Source organism: Chiloscyllium plagiosum, unplaced genomic scaffold (assembly GCF_037043375.1).
Source record: "Chiloscyllium plagiosum isolate Xiang-an unplaced genomic scaffold, Cpla_swu_hap1 HiC_scaffold_1, whole genome shotgun sequence".
Taxonomy (NCBI): domain Eukaryota; kingdom Metazoa; phylum Chordata; class Chondrichthyes; order Orectolobiformes; family Hemiscylliidae; genus Chiloscyllium; species Chiloscyllium plagiosum.
The window spans coordinates 141352391-141366313 of record NW_028270139.1 but is presented as its reverse complement, the minus strand read 5'-3'; the positions used below and the strand labels follow the sequence as shown (position 1 = coordinate 141366313).

The window sequence follows — 13923 nt, the reverse complement described above, 5'->3', positions numbered from 1 at the left end:
GTGTTAGGTGAAGGGGTAAATGTAGGGGATTGGGTCTGGGTGGGTTGCGCTTTGGCAGGTAGGTGTGGACTTGTTGGGTTGAAGGGCCTGTTTCCACACTGTAAATAATCTAATCTAATCATGGCTGATCTTTTTGTGGACTCTGCTCCATTTACCCACCTGCTCACCATAATCCTTCATTCCTTTAACTTTTCAAAAATATACATGTAAAAACATTCAATGAGGTAGCCTCGACTGCTTCACTGGGCAGGGAATTCCACAGATTCACAACTGTCTGGTGAAGACATTCTTCCTCAACTCAGTCCTAAACCTGATTTCCCCTTATATTGAGGCTAGACTCTCCTTTCTCAAGTAAGGAGACCAAAACTGTACTCCAGGTGTGGCCTCACCACACCATAAACAGCTGCAATATTACCTCCTTATTTTTATACTCCATTTAGCAATGAAGGGCAGTATTCCATTTGTGTTCTTAGTTACCTGCTGCACCTGTAAACCAATTTGTGATTCATGCACAAGGACAGCCAGGTCCTTCTGTATAGCAGCATGCTGCAATTTTTAACTATTTAAGTATTAACTATTGTTGCTGTTATTCTTTCAAATTGGATGATCTCGCATTTATTGACATTGTATTCCATCTGCCAGACCCTTGCCCATCACTTAGCCTATCTATATCCCCTGCACACTTTGATCTACAACTCATCTTCATGTCGTCTGTGAACTTTGACACACTACACTTGGTCCCAAGCTCTAAAACATCTTATATTGTAAATCATTGCAGTCCTAGCACTGATCCCTGAGGCACACCACTAGCCAGTGATCGCCAACCAGAAAAACACCCATTTACCCCCGCTCGTTTCTTTCTTTTCGTTAACCAACCTCTACTCATGCTGGTATGTTACTCATAGTGTAGTGCACCTTTTATCTTATGCAGCAGCCTTTTGTATGGCACTTTGTCAAATACCTTCTGGAAATGTTCCCTATTGTCCACTGCACTTGAAACGTCCTCGAAGGATTCCTGCAACTTAGTTAAACATGGTCTGCCTTTTATGAACCTATGCTGTGTCTGCTCAACGGGATAATTTATCTCCAGATGTCTTGCTATTTCTTCCTTATTGGTAGATTCAAGCATTTTCCCACTAACAGGCCTATAGTTACCTCCCTTTTGTCCAGTTGCTTTTTTAAACAGTAGCATCACATTTGCTGTTTTCCAATCTGCCATAACTGCCCCAGAGTCCAATGAATTTTTGAAAATTACCATGAGTACATTTGCTGTTTTCCCCTGCAATCTCTTTTAGTACCCTGGGATGCATTCCATCAGGGCCAGGAGACTTATCTACCTTTAGCCACATTAGCTTGCCCAACTTTACCTCTTTAGTGATAATGATCCTTTCTAAGTCCTCATCTCTTCAATGCCTTAGTCACGTCCTCATTTCCCATTATTAAATCCCCCTTGTCATCCTGTAAAGGACAAATGTTTATCTTAGCCATTCTTTTTCATTTTATTTATTTGTAGAAACGTCTGCTGTTTGTTTTTATAGTCTGAGCTAGTAATCTATCTTACCTTTATAGCTTTTCTGATGGCTTTTTGTTGACCTTTTAAAGATTAATCAATCTTCTATTTTCTCATTAATCTTTGCCACTTTGTATGTGTTAGCTTTCAATTTTATACCCTCCTTTTTTTCCTTAGTTATCCATGGCTGTCCTTTTCCTACGGTCCTTCCTTTTCACTGGTATATACTTTTTCTGAGCACGGAGAAAAATTGCTTTGAAAGTCTGCCACCATTCCTCAATTGTTCCACTATGTAGTCTTTGCTCCCAGTCTACCTTAATCAATTCCTCCCTCATCCCATTGTAGTCTTCTTTAAGCACAAGATACTGGCATTGGATTTTACCTTCCCATACCTGATCGCTCCTTCTAAGAAAATCCCTAACTATAAAATCATTAATTATTCCTGTCTCATCGCACAGGACCTGATCTAGGATATCTTGTTCCCTTGTAGGTTCCATTGCATATTGTTTAAGGAAGCTATCATTGATGCATTCTATGAAGTCAAGGCTGCCTTGACTGACTTAGTTTGACCAATCTTTGTAGATTAAAATCCTCCATGATAATTGCCTTACCATGTTTACATGCTTCTATTATTTCTTTGTTTTTTTGCTTGCCCCGTTGTGATGTTATTATTTGGTGCGTTATAAATCATGTTTATCAGTGACTTTTTCCTTTTACTATTTCTAATTTCCACCCATATTGTCTTATGGTCTTATTATTAAGCTGGGGAGTGTTCAGAAGAGATTGACTAGGATGTTGCCCAGGATGGAAGGTTTGAGTTATAAAGAATGACTAGATAGGCTGGAACTTTTTTCACTGGAGTTTAGGAGGTTGAGAGGTGACCGGATAGAAGCATATAAAATAATGACAGGTATAGGTAGAGTTCATGGTAGTTGTCTTTGTCCTAGGATAGGGGATTTCAAGACTGGGGGGCACATTTTTAAAGTGAGAGGAAAGAGATTTTTTAAAAAAAGGAGCAAATTTTTTTTAAGAGGGTTGTGCTCGTGTGGAATGAACTTCCTGAGGAAGTGGTGGATGTGGGCACAATTACAACATTTAAAAGACATGTGGATGATTACTTGAATTGGTAAGGTTTAGAGGGATATGCGCCAGGAGTGTGGGACTACTTTAGTTTGTGTTCGGCATGGACTGGTTGGACAGCGGATCTGTTTCTGTGCTGTATGACTCTGACTGTCCACAGATGCTGTCAGATCCGCTGCATTTTTTCAGCATTCTCTGTGTTTTGTTTCAGATTCCATCATCCACAGTATTTGTCTTTTAACAAAATAAAAAGGCAGATGCAGCAATCAATTGGGAAGGCAGATGTTATGTCGGCCTACATTTCAAGGGGATTTGAATTCAGAAGTAGGAATGTCTTACTGCAGTTATACAGAACCTTATTGAGACCATACCTGGAGTACATTGTGCAGGTTTGGCCTCCCTACTTAACAAAGGATATATTTACAATGGAGAGAATACGAAAGTTCACTAGGCTGATACCAGGAATGACAGGGCTATCGTGTGAGGAGAGCTTAGTTTGACTGAATCTGTGTTCACTAAAGTTTAGAAGACTGAAAGGGATCTGATTGAAAAATATAAAATTCTAGCAGATCTAGCCACACTAGATTAAGGGAGGAAGTTTTCTATGGTTTAGAATTCTAGAAATAGGGGTCACAGACTCTGGACATGTTTTTACCCTGGTATCCAGTAGGCAATATATCACATCTGTGGCTGTAAGAATATCTGCCGACTCCTCCACTAACAAATCCCCAACCACTACTGGCCTTCCACATTTCGTCCTCCCCATCTCTGAGTTGCTAGACCTCCCACAGCATCACCTTGGTTCTGGTTGGCCTCCACAGAGTAACAGTAACTTTCATTGTTTTCTAATGCCAAAAGGTTGTTTGCAAGTGCATGACTTTGGGATTCCCTCACTGTCTGCCTGGTCCCCTACTTCTGTCTGGTTGTCACCCATTCCTTTTCTGTTTACATTTCTTTAAACTGTGGAGTGGCTACACACTGAAATATGCTGTCCACCAACCTCTGCTCTGCAAATGCTCCTTACTGCCCTCAGCAGCAGTTCAAGCTCCAAAGCTACAGTTGCACTAGCTGGAGGCACCCCTACACATATGGCCATCCAGGGGAGCCTGGGAATTCCCAAATAGTATAGCACCTGCATATCATGGTCCTAAGCTCCCCAGACATTTTTAACTAAATGAAATATGGATCCTTGTTTTTATTTTACCATTACTCCTACTTATTCTGATTTATGTTAGGCAAACAACCAGAGCCCCTTTACTCTATTTAATGAAGAAATTTAGTTTTCAAGTTCCAAAATATTAATGATCTGTGTGACGTTTTAAGCTGTACTTAGGGTCTTAATTTAAGTAATTATCCAGTTGAGAGATGAGAGAAAAAAAAATCTATTTCATCTTCTCTGATGATTAGATTAGATTAGGTTCCCTATAGTGTGGAAACACGCCCTTCGGCCCAAAAAGTCCACACTGGCCCTCAGAGTAATTCACCCAGACCCCATTCCCTCTGACTAATGCACCTATGGGCAATTTAGCATGGCCAATTCACCTAACCTGCACATCTTTGGATTATGGGAGGAAACCGGAGCAAACCCACACAGACACTAGGAGACTGTGCAAACTCCATACAGACAGTCGTCCGGGGCTGGAATCGAACCTGGGACGCTGGTGCTGTGAGGCTGCAGTACTATCCACTGAGCCATCGTGCCACCCCATTATATAAATTTCAGTGTTGTTGAAGCAGCTCTGCTGCTGATCTCTCTCTGCTTCTGGGCTCTCTTCGCTCTTATTGTTCCTTTTAACCTTCTTCCCGAGTCCCAAGATTCTGAGGCACCACGTATTTAAATTGGAAAATTGTCTCCCCGTATAGGTTGTGATGAAGGTGCCCGAGGCAAATATGTAGAAATTGTAAAATAAATTAATTGCTGTAACATTGAATGGAATGATCTATTGTCACTTGCATTTTACAGTGAACAATACAGTAAAAATCACCACAGTCTGGTACCATTTGAATAGTAAAAATGTAGCTCTACATAAACATCTGTTAACTTTTGCTATCTTCTTTACCACTTAGTCATTTTGGGAAAGAATTTGGTTTTGGCAGAAAGTTACGGAGGAATTACCAATTAAACCAACACAATTTCGAATTCTGAATCCTGAAATTATCCGCGAAACAGCTCTGGATCTACTGCAGTTACCTGAACCTCGATCAAAACTCTGGGGTTGGCACCAGGTAGGGGCTGAATTTGGGGTATTTGACGAAGAAATGTGGTTTAGAAAATGGAGTTTGGAGAAAAATGATTTTGAGGCCTGGTAATATGATTATCCATGTTTAGTAGACGGTTGCACTGGTTTGTGATTGTGGAAGTAGTATCCTTTAATGTTTGCTCGAAGCAAAAATGTAGTTCTGATTGTGAAGCACTAAAATGTAATGTTTTCAAAAGCCTTTTCTGCATCCAGTGTGATTCGCTTCTGTATCCATAGTGATGAATGTTATATTGCAGGGCACTTGATATGCTGAGAAACTTTGTTTTGTACAATTTAGAGAAAAACTTCTTGCACTTACATAGCATCTCTCATGACCACCAGACAGCTCAAATAGGTTTAGAATGGGTGACATACCTTTTTGAAGTAGAGTCACTGTTGTAAAAATGGATAGAATTGAATATTGAACATAAAGTTCTATTTTATGCCCTGTTTGCTCCTGGTTCTCATTGCATTATTTCTAAGGTAGCCACTATTTTAAAATTCCCTTTCAGTATTTGTTAAATATTCTATTACTCTATTAAATATTCTGTGAGCTGTTTCCATGTATCTTAACTGTGCCTAAAACTCCTGAAATTCTGGAGTGTTTTCATCCCTATCCTTCTCTTCATTGTAACCATTCAATGCTTCCACATCTTCTCATAATTTGTGTTTAATTCTCCATGTCAATCACTATATGCTGTACAGTGTCAGATTGTCTTTCTCATTGTGTGACCAGATTATACTTAGGATAATTTCAGATCTGAATGCTATACAAACTCAGTCATTTCCTGCAATTTTTGTGTACTTCCTATGGCTGAAAATCCTATTTAATGTTTTTATTGGCATCATATACATTGCTTATGTCCAACAGCATTTCGAAATTAGTCAAGTTTTAAATCACTCATAGGAAGTGGGTGTCACTGGCTGAGCCAGCATTTATTGTCTGTTCTTATTTCCTTTGAGAAGATGGTGCTGAGCTACCACCTTCAATCACTGCAGTCTATATGCTGAAGGTAGATGGTAGCCCCAATGCTGTTGGGAGGGAGTTCCAGGATTTTGGTCCAGCTACATTGAAGGAACAGCAATATATTTCCATGTAAGGATAGTTGGAAGGCATCCTCCAGTTGGTGGTGTTCCCATTTTATCTGCTGCCCTTTGATATTCTAGATGGAAGTGGTCATGGATTTAGAAAATGCTGACTAAGGAGGCTTGGTGTGCTTCTGAATGCTTCTTGTAAATGTATACGCTGCTGCTACGGAGGTTTGGTGGTGGATGTTTGTGGATGTGCTGCCAGTTGAGCAGGTTGCCTTGTCTTGGATGGTGTTGAGCTTCATTCTAGACTAGTGGCAAGTATTCTGTCACAATCCTGACTTGTAGCTGGTAGACAGGCTTTGGCAGAGTCAGGAGGTGAGTTGCAATATTCCTAGTCTCTGACCTGGTCTTTGAGCCATTGAATTCACACGGTGAGTTCAGTTTAGTTTCTAGCCAGTGGTAACTCTGAGAATATTGATAGTATAGCTTGCTACACCATTTCAGAGGGTACTTTCCAGACCTACAGCAATATGATTGACTGTTGTCACATGTACCCCAGACCATGTAAAAATGGTAGATTTTCTTCCCGGAAGGACAGTGAACCAGATGGGCTTTTCCAACAATTGAGAATGGTTTCATGTCATTAGATTCTTTATTTTATGACATTTATTCAATTCAAATTCAACCATCTGATATGGTGTGATTCAAACCAGCTCTCCAGCACATTACCTGCATCTCTGGATTAATAGTCTAGCGATAATACCAGTAGGCCAACATCTCCTCAGCTAAATGTCCTGTAAATAACACTATTGTCTTACATTAAAGAAAAATTCTGTTTCTTGGTAGAGACATGAAGTAAAAACAGAAAATGTTCGATTATATTCAGCAGATTTGGCAGCATATTTGAAGAAATTTTTCTGCACTAGAATGTCTGATAGATGTCTACAATTAGTTAGACCTGTCCCTGCACCGTTCAAACCAAAAGGTTTACTCATAAAGTGAAAGATGTGTGTTGATAGTATCACAGTCAGGGAAACCAAGTGTTTGGAACTTGACTGAACAGAGCAACCAACTGGATTCTCCTTCACCAGTCAGAATTATGGATTTGGAGATAAACAGCAATACAACTACTAAGTAGAATGGGGAATTTGGTGTTCAGTCAACTACAATAAAACAGAGCACCTAAAAAAGCTGTATTTTAAAAAAAAAGGGAATGTAAGGAAAAATATTGAGATTTGATGATTTTTGTGTAAGGGAGGTTGAGTTGCCATATTTAAAATTTCAGTGCGATGATCTTAACGTTTCATCAGTTTTATTGTCAGCAACTTGAAATAATGCAGTTGTTTCTGTCTTTATAAATGCTTCAATGCTTACAGTCCTTTCGCAATCTTTTAACATTACTTTTTCTTATATTATATGATATTACTATGATTATTATACTATATTATTGTTATGGAGCAGGCCACACCCCCTCAAAACATTTCAAGAAAGTGGTCCAGACCCTAACTTTGCTAGTTGTTTGCAGCAGGTGTAGATGGATATTCCAGGAGTGATGCAGCTGGATGATATGACTACTAAGTAGAATGGGGAATTTGGTGTTCAATCAACTACAATAAAACAGAACACACAAAATGACTGTATTTTTTTAAAAAACACCAAGGGAATGTAAGGAAAAATGTTGAGATTTCATGATTTTTGTGCCAGGGAGGTTGAGTTGCCGTATTTACTAGCCCTAAATATCTGGGACAATTTGATTAATATCTACCTTATGAATATACCAACTCTGCACATTCAACGCACACAGGTGAAATGTTGTCTTTGCAACTCTCAGCAACATCTGACTATTCACAACTAGGGTCTTGACTATCTTCTTAACATATTTTGAAGGGGTTTGATCTGATCCATAACAATAGTATATTAATTTTAGCACACAGAAGATCTTCGTCGCTAAATAAAACAAACTCCTGAAGAAACTTAGCAGATATGGCGCATCTACAGAGAAAGAAACAGTGTTAACATTTCAAGTCCAGTATGGTTCTTTGGAACTGAAAGGAGTTGGAAAGAATTACCTGGCTCATTTCTAATGCTTTGGAGAACTATTCCAAAACAGTTAAAAGTTCATTATGAGAGCTCTACCCCATGGTAAAACCCAGTATTTCTTTGATCCATGACAGTTTCTGCTAAAGAAAGGCACACATATAGTCCTATTCTTAAGGCTAACTGGCCAACCTGAGAAATTAATTCAGCATTATGAAACTGATTTTTTTAATGGAACCTGATATAAAGAATTTAGCATTTTCTGTGGACCATTCCCCTGGATCAGATAGCACGGTATAAAATCATAAGTGATGGTGTGTGTATGGAATGAGCTGCCAGAGGAAGTGGTGGAGGCTGGTACAATTACAGCATTTAAAAGGCATCGGGATGGGTATATGAATAGGAACGATTTGGAAGAATATGGGCCAAGTGCTTGCAAATGGGACTAGATTAGGTTAAGATATCTGGTTGGCATGGACGAGTTGGACAGAAGGGTCTGTTTCTTTCCTGTATATCTCCATGACTCTAAGTATGAGCAGGACCAGTTGGCTCATTGATCCTTTTCCGCCATTTGATAAAATTATGGCTGCCACAATTGTGGCATTGTTCAGATGATACCAGTATGATCTCTTGGCTTCATTTAAAATTTTCCCTCAACCAGTACAATTATAAGTTGTTAAGAAGGCGTACAGTGTTTTAGCTTTTATTAATAGAGGGATCAAGTTCCGGAACCATGAACTTATGCTGCAGCTGTACAAAACTCTGGTGCGGCCGCACTTGGAGTATTGTGTACTCCATTATAAGAAGGATGTGGAAGCTTTGGAAAGGGTGCAGAGGAGATTTACTAGGAGGGTATGGAGGGAAGGTCTTATGAGGAAAGGCTGAGGGACTTGAGGCTGTTTTCGTTAGAGAGAAGAAGGTTGAGAGGTGACTTAATAGAGACATATAAGATAATCAGAGGGTTAGATAGAGTGGACAGGGAGAGCCTTTTTCCAAGTGTGGTGACGGGGAGCATGAGGGGGCATAGCTTTAAATTGAGGGGTTGGTAGATATAGGACAGATGTCAGAGGTAGTTTCTTTACTCAGAGAGTAGTAAGGGTATGGAATGCTTTGTCTGCAACAGTAGTAGATTTGCCAACTTTAAGTACATTTGAGTCATCATTGGACAAGCATATAGACGTACATGGAATAGTGTAGGTTAGATGGGCTTCAGATTGGTATGACAGGTTGGCGCCACATCGAGGTCCGAAGGGCCTGTACTGCGCTGTAATGTTCTATGTTCTATAATTGAAACAGATCTGCCATTTATGTCATTATGTCCTATTTGCAAAGTAACTGTTTAATTTGTTTATATAGGAGTATAGACTTAAAAGTAATTAACTGTATGTGAAGCATTCAAAGATATAATAAGCTGCTATTTGACATGTATGTTATTCCACAGTCCAAGTGTGGTACAGATACTGACTATTGTTCCCAGTGGAATGTCTACTGCTGAAGATTCTTTGCGGCTGGGGGAGTTGTGGCGAGATGAGGGGAGCAGATTACTGACTGACTGTGGCCTTAATTCAAGAAGGGGAGAGGGGAGAGTACATGTCTGAATATAGTGAAATAATGTAAAACTTCCCAAGGAAAAGCTATGAGGGACTCCCACCTGATTCTCAGCCACAACACACATTCATCTCCATGGATATTTTTTTCCATATATGTAAAATCTTAATTGTAGAAGATAAATAGTTATTTGGCAGTATAGGACTTGAATTTTGCTGAAAAAACACTCATTTGGCAAAACCTCCTGCACACCACATTATTCACAATGTCAATTCAAGTGGAAAGCTCACTTTTATGCTGAATGGGAAGAGAATTATGATTGGGTGGCAAGTGGACTCTGGTAGAGGCATTGCTATGGAGAACTCACTCGTCAATGCTAATTGAAGTTAATAATCAGACTTTTGTTTAAATTTAAACACAGCAGGTTGACTGTGATTGGTCTGAGAAGTGAACATCTACTTTAGACAGGCACACTGTGTGAATATGTTATTTCAGCCTGTGTATTAATATATTTTAAAAGTGAAGTAGCTATGTAAATTAAAGTCAAAGTCTGAAAGTATTGTGTGTGCTGTGTTTTCTGATTTTAGCCATTCCTAGGATATGTAGCAGCTGTTGCAGCATATTTGATTTCTGTCTTTTTCTTCCTTTGTTCTGTGCTTCTCCAAAGTGATTACGTAGCTGATAATGGATGTTGAACATTCTGGGAGCATCTTGCAGGATACTTGTGTTTGTGACGTGAATATGGGGCAGACTACATGGACCAGCTGATATTCTCCTGCCAGCATGTTTTTTTCACACTTCCTTGTGTTCTTTGTTGAAACAGCTAATGACTTCAGTGTTTCATTACTTTCTTATATTGCACTTGTATTGTTTAAATTTTAAAAATCTGTCTGGCATTAGCAACATAATATTATTTGATTTATATTTCAGAATATTCCTACATTGGGAGTCAGTGCTGTTGTTCTGGCTACACATTTATGTGATGAAGTCAGCTTGGCAGGATTTGGATACAACCTTAGCCAACCACAAATACCATTGCATTACTATGAAAATGTCCAGATGCATGCTATGAAGGCCCAAACTATGCACAATGTGGAAACTGAGAGAAATTTCCTAGAAGACTTGGTTAAAGCTGGTATTGTGACAGACCTTAGTGGAGGAATTCACTGCAAATTTTGTAATAAGTTGGAAAGCACAACTTCTGAAAGTTTGCAATTCTTTTCAAAATGAACAAGTGGACTTCAGAGTAGATATCATTTGAAGCAAGTTTTTGGCAAATCCATTGGTGAATGTTGCAGTCCTAAATGATCCTACTGAAGTCTTTTGCAGGAATTATTTTTCTCAATTGTGCATCAAACATGCAGCAAGTGTAAATTTGAAAAGAAGGTATGTGATCCACTGAATTAATATGGTAATTGAGCTAAACTGGAATCATGAATGTCACTGAAGCTTTTGATGGAATGTATAATATTCTAAGCTTGGAGTATTTGTGTTAAATTGAAATTTTCATTTGCCTACTGCACATGATACTCTCATGTATCAATTTTTAAAAAATATATTCCTTGGATGTCACTGGATGGTAAACTCTATTCAGTATTAAGGTGATGTTAATTTGAATATTTCAATAATGAAGTTGGTAATTTGCAAAACAGATATTTTGAACATAGTCCTCATAATCATTTTAGAAAAAGGCATCTCTGCCTTGGAAAGTACAAATTAATTTACATTTTGTCATACTGCATACTTGATATATATTAGAGGATTGAAACAGTAATTCTAAATGATGTAGAAGAGAAATCTTCAGAATTCACTGTATGTCTGGTAGCCATTCCCTTCACAAATTTGCTTTTTTGTGCAGTACTGTTTTCCTTTTTACCACAGCAGGTCAGGCAGCATCCAGGGAACAGGAGAATCGCCGTTTCGGGCATAAGCCCTTCTTCAGGAATGATTCCTGAAGAAGGGCTTATGCCCGAAACGTCGATTCTCCTGTTCCCTGGATGCTGCCTGACCTGCGCTTTTCCAGCAACACATTTTCAGCTCTGATCTCCAGCATCTGCAGACCTCACTTTCTCCTTCCTTTTTACCACTCCAACTGTAATGTTTGTTCATTCAGGATTTTCTGGAAATAATGCATTCATGTCATGTTTTGTACTCTCGCAGTTGATTATTTCTGCCATTTGCAAAAATCACCAACTGTGATATTCTCTGGGAAAGCATTTCCTCTGAATTGTGAGACTTGCTTGTTGATAGGACTATAGTAATTTATGATTCAGATTTTCTTACATAAATGCTATGGTGATGAGAATGCACTTCCATAATAGTGTAAAAGAACTTGTGGTAAACTAATAGCTCATTTTATATCTTGTTTGATTTTTCTTTGAAAGAGCGTCAGGTCTGTAACAGATTACAGATTCACTGACCACCATTTCACACCACTAATAAACTCATTTCCAAGTTTTTATTACTGAGAAACTTTGAGAGTTTACTGAAGACATTTTGGTGATTGGTGATCAGTGTGTAGAATATAAGGTGACGTAAAATTCTGCCTCTGCAGAACTGTCAGTTAATAATATAGTTAGTTGCAGACATGTTTTCTAACTTTTTGTTTCTATTTATTACTGTAAAATAATACCATACTTGTCTACATATTCCTATTTTTATATGTACAGGTAGTCACTTGATTAGTTTAACAGATGTCAAACTTATGGATTACAGCATATTCTTTTAGAATTTTATACTGGAAATGTTAATTGTTAATTTCTTCAGGTGGTAATATGTGATTGCATTTTAAATATTTCAGCTTAGAGAAAAAAATTTGGATAACCCGGTTTATTAACTGTTGCCATGGCAAATATCTTTTCTCTTTATTTGTAGGATTTTTAAAAAATGCCTCAGCTGCATTTAAATTCTGGTTTGTTTGCGATAACTTGCTTAAATATGAGTATGGTAAGGCTTAAAATGTTATTGCTTTGCTCAATAAAGCATTTTTTTTTCTTCCCCTTGAAATTAGCAAAAAAAGATGTTGCATTCACATTTTTGCTAATATAGATAAATGGAAGATAATGTATTGAAAGTTACTTTTAGAATGACTGTTGTTATTGAAATTTACAGTTATTTACCATGGCAGCAATGTTATCACTGGAATTAATAACACAGAAAGTTGACCAATGATCTAAAATATTTCGTAAAGTCACAATTAACTAACATTTGGCCTAAAATTTGGATGGAAACAAGGAAAAGTGTATTTGAAGAGAAATCATTGTAAAATCTGAAAAGGTTTCATCTTTACAACAGTATAATTACGACCAAAGGTGGAGAATTTTGTTCCAGCATTGCACTATGTTTTATTCTGTTTAAATTAATTATTGTACATTGCTCATTTCTTTTACTTTTGTAATGACATGCAAAATGTTATTTCAAGGTTGTCTATTCAGCCTGTTGTGTTTATAGGCAATCTTTTTCTATGAAGATTTCATCAACAAGCAAACAACCTGAGCCACCAGAAGAATTAGATAAAATAAAAATGCCGTTTAGGAAGATTTACAAAACTTACTTCATAGTAATTAAGGCAAAACACTGTGGATGTTGAAAATCTGAAACAAACAAAAGATGCTGATGAAACTCAGCAAGTTTGGCACCATCTGGCAGATAAATAATTAATGTTTTGAGTCTGGTATGATTTTGTCAATTCTGACACAGAAGCTGCAAGATCTGCATTTCTCCAGGGTTCCCGAATGTGTTTGAACCATCCAGTGTTTGTTTTTATTATATATTTAATACATTTGCCAAGTGGGTGCTACTGACACAGCTTCAGTCGTGAAGGGATCCTATCGTGATGTAAAATTACATAAGGATTTCCTGTCTGGTTCCTATTGTGCCATGCTAATTTGTAAAATCTACCTCCTTGTGTAACTTTGGCAGAGAAGGCCTATTGATTGGGATTAATAAAATATTATTACAAATTTGTGACCTAATGATGTGATCTTTCAGGTTTTCAGAAATTGGAATTTTCAACGAATCTCAAATATTAAGAACACAGATGAGGCCATTTGGCCCACAGCTCTTTAAATGAGCGTCATTACGGAGTGATAATCTTCTGCATTTCCCCGACATTATTTGTATCCAAATAATCACCCAGTACTCTCTCAAATGCCTCAATTGAACTTACTTCCACCACATTTCAAGGCATTGGATTCTCTAACCTAACTGTGCCACAAGGGAAAAAAGTTTTTCCTCACTTCACCCTTGCTGATTTTACAGATCTCTTTAATTGCCCTCTTGTTTCTGTTCCTTTTACGAACAGGAATGGATTCTTGATCTACTCTATTCAGCCCACTGATGACTTGAAAACCTTTATCAAATCATCTCTCAGATTTCTCTCCAAGGAGAAACATCCCAAGTGCTTCAATCCATCCTTATACTAAAGTTCCTCATCCCTGGAATCATTCTTATAAACCATTTTCACATTCTTTCCAA

At 38.0% G+C, this 13923-nt stretch overlaps 1 protein-coding gene across 1 annotated transcript in view; it reads left to right on the top strand.

Annotated features, from left to right (window-relative positions):
- st3gal5 (ST3 beta-galactoside alpha-2,3-sialyltransferase 5) overlaps positions 1-13409 on the top strand; it is a 57707-nt gene extending 44298 nt beyond the window's left edge. The window contains exons 6-7 of the mRNA XM_087977045.1: positions 4658-4816; positions 10378-13409. Coding sequence (XP_087833171.1) covers positions 4658-4816; positions 10378-10677 — 459 coding nt within the window. The 3' untranslated portion in view covers positions 10678-13409. The remainder of the gene's footprint in view (positions 1-4657; positions 4817-10377) is intronic.
- Positions 13410-13923: the final 514 nt, after the last annotated feature.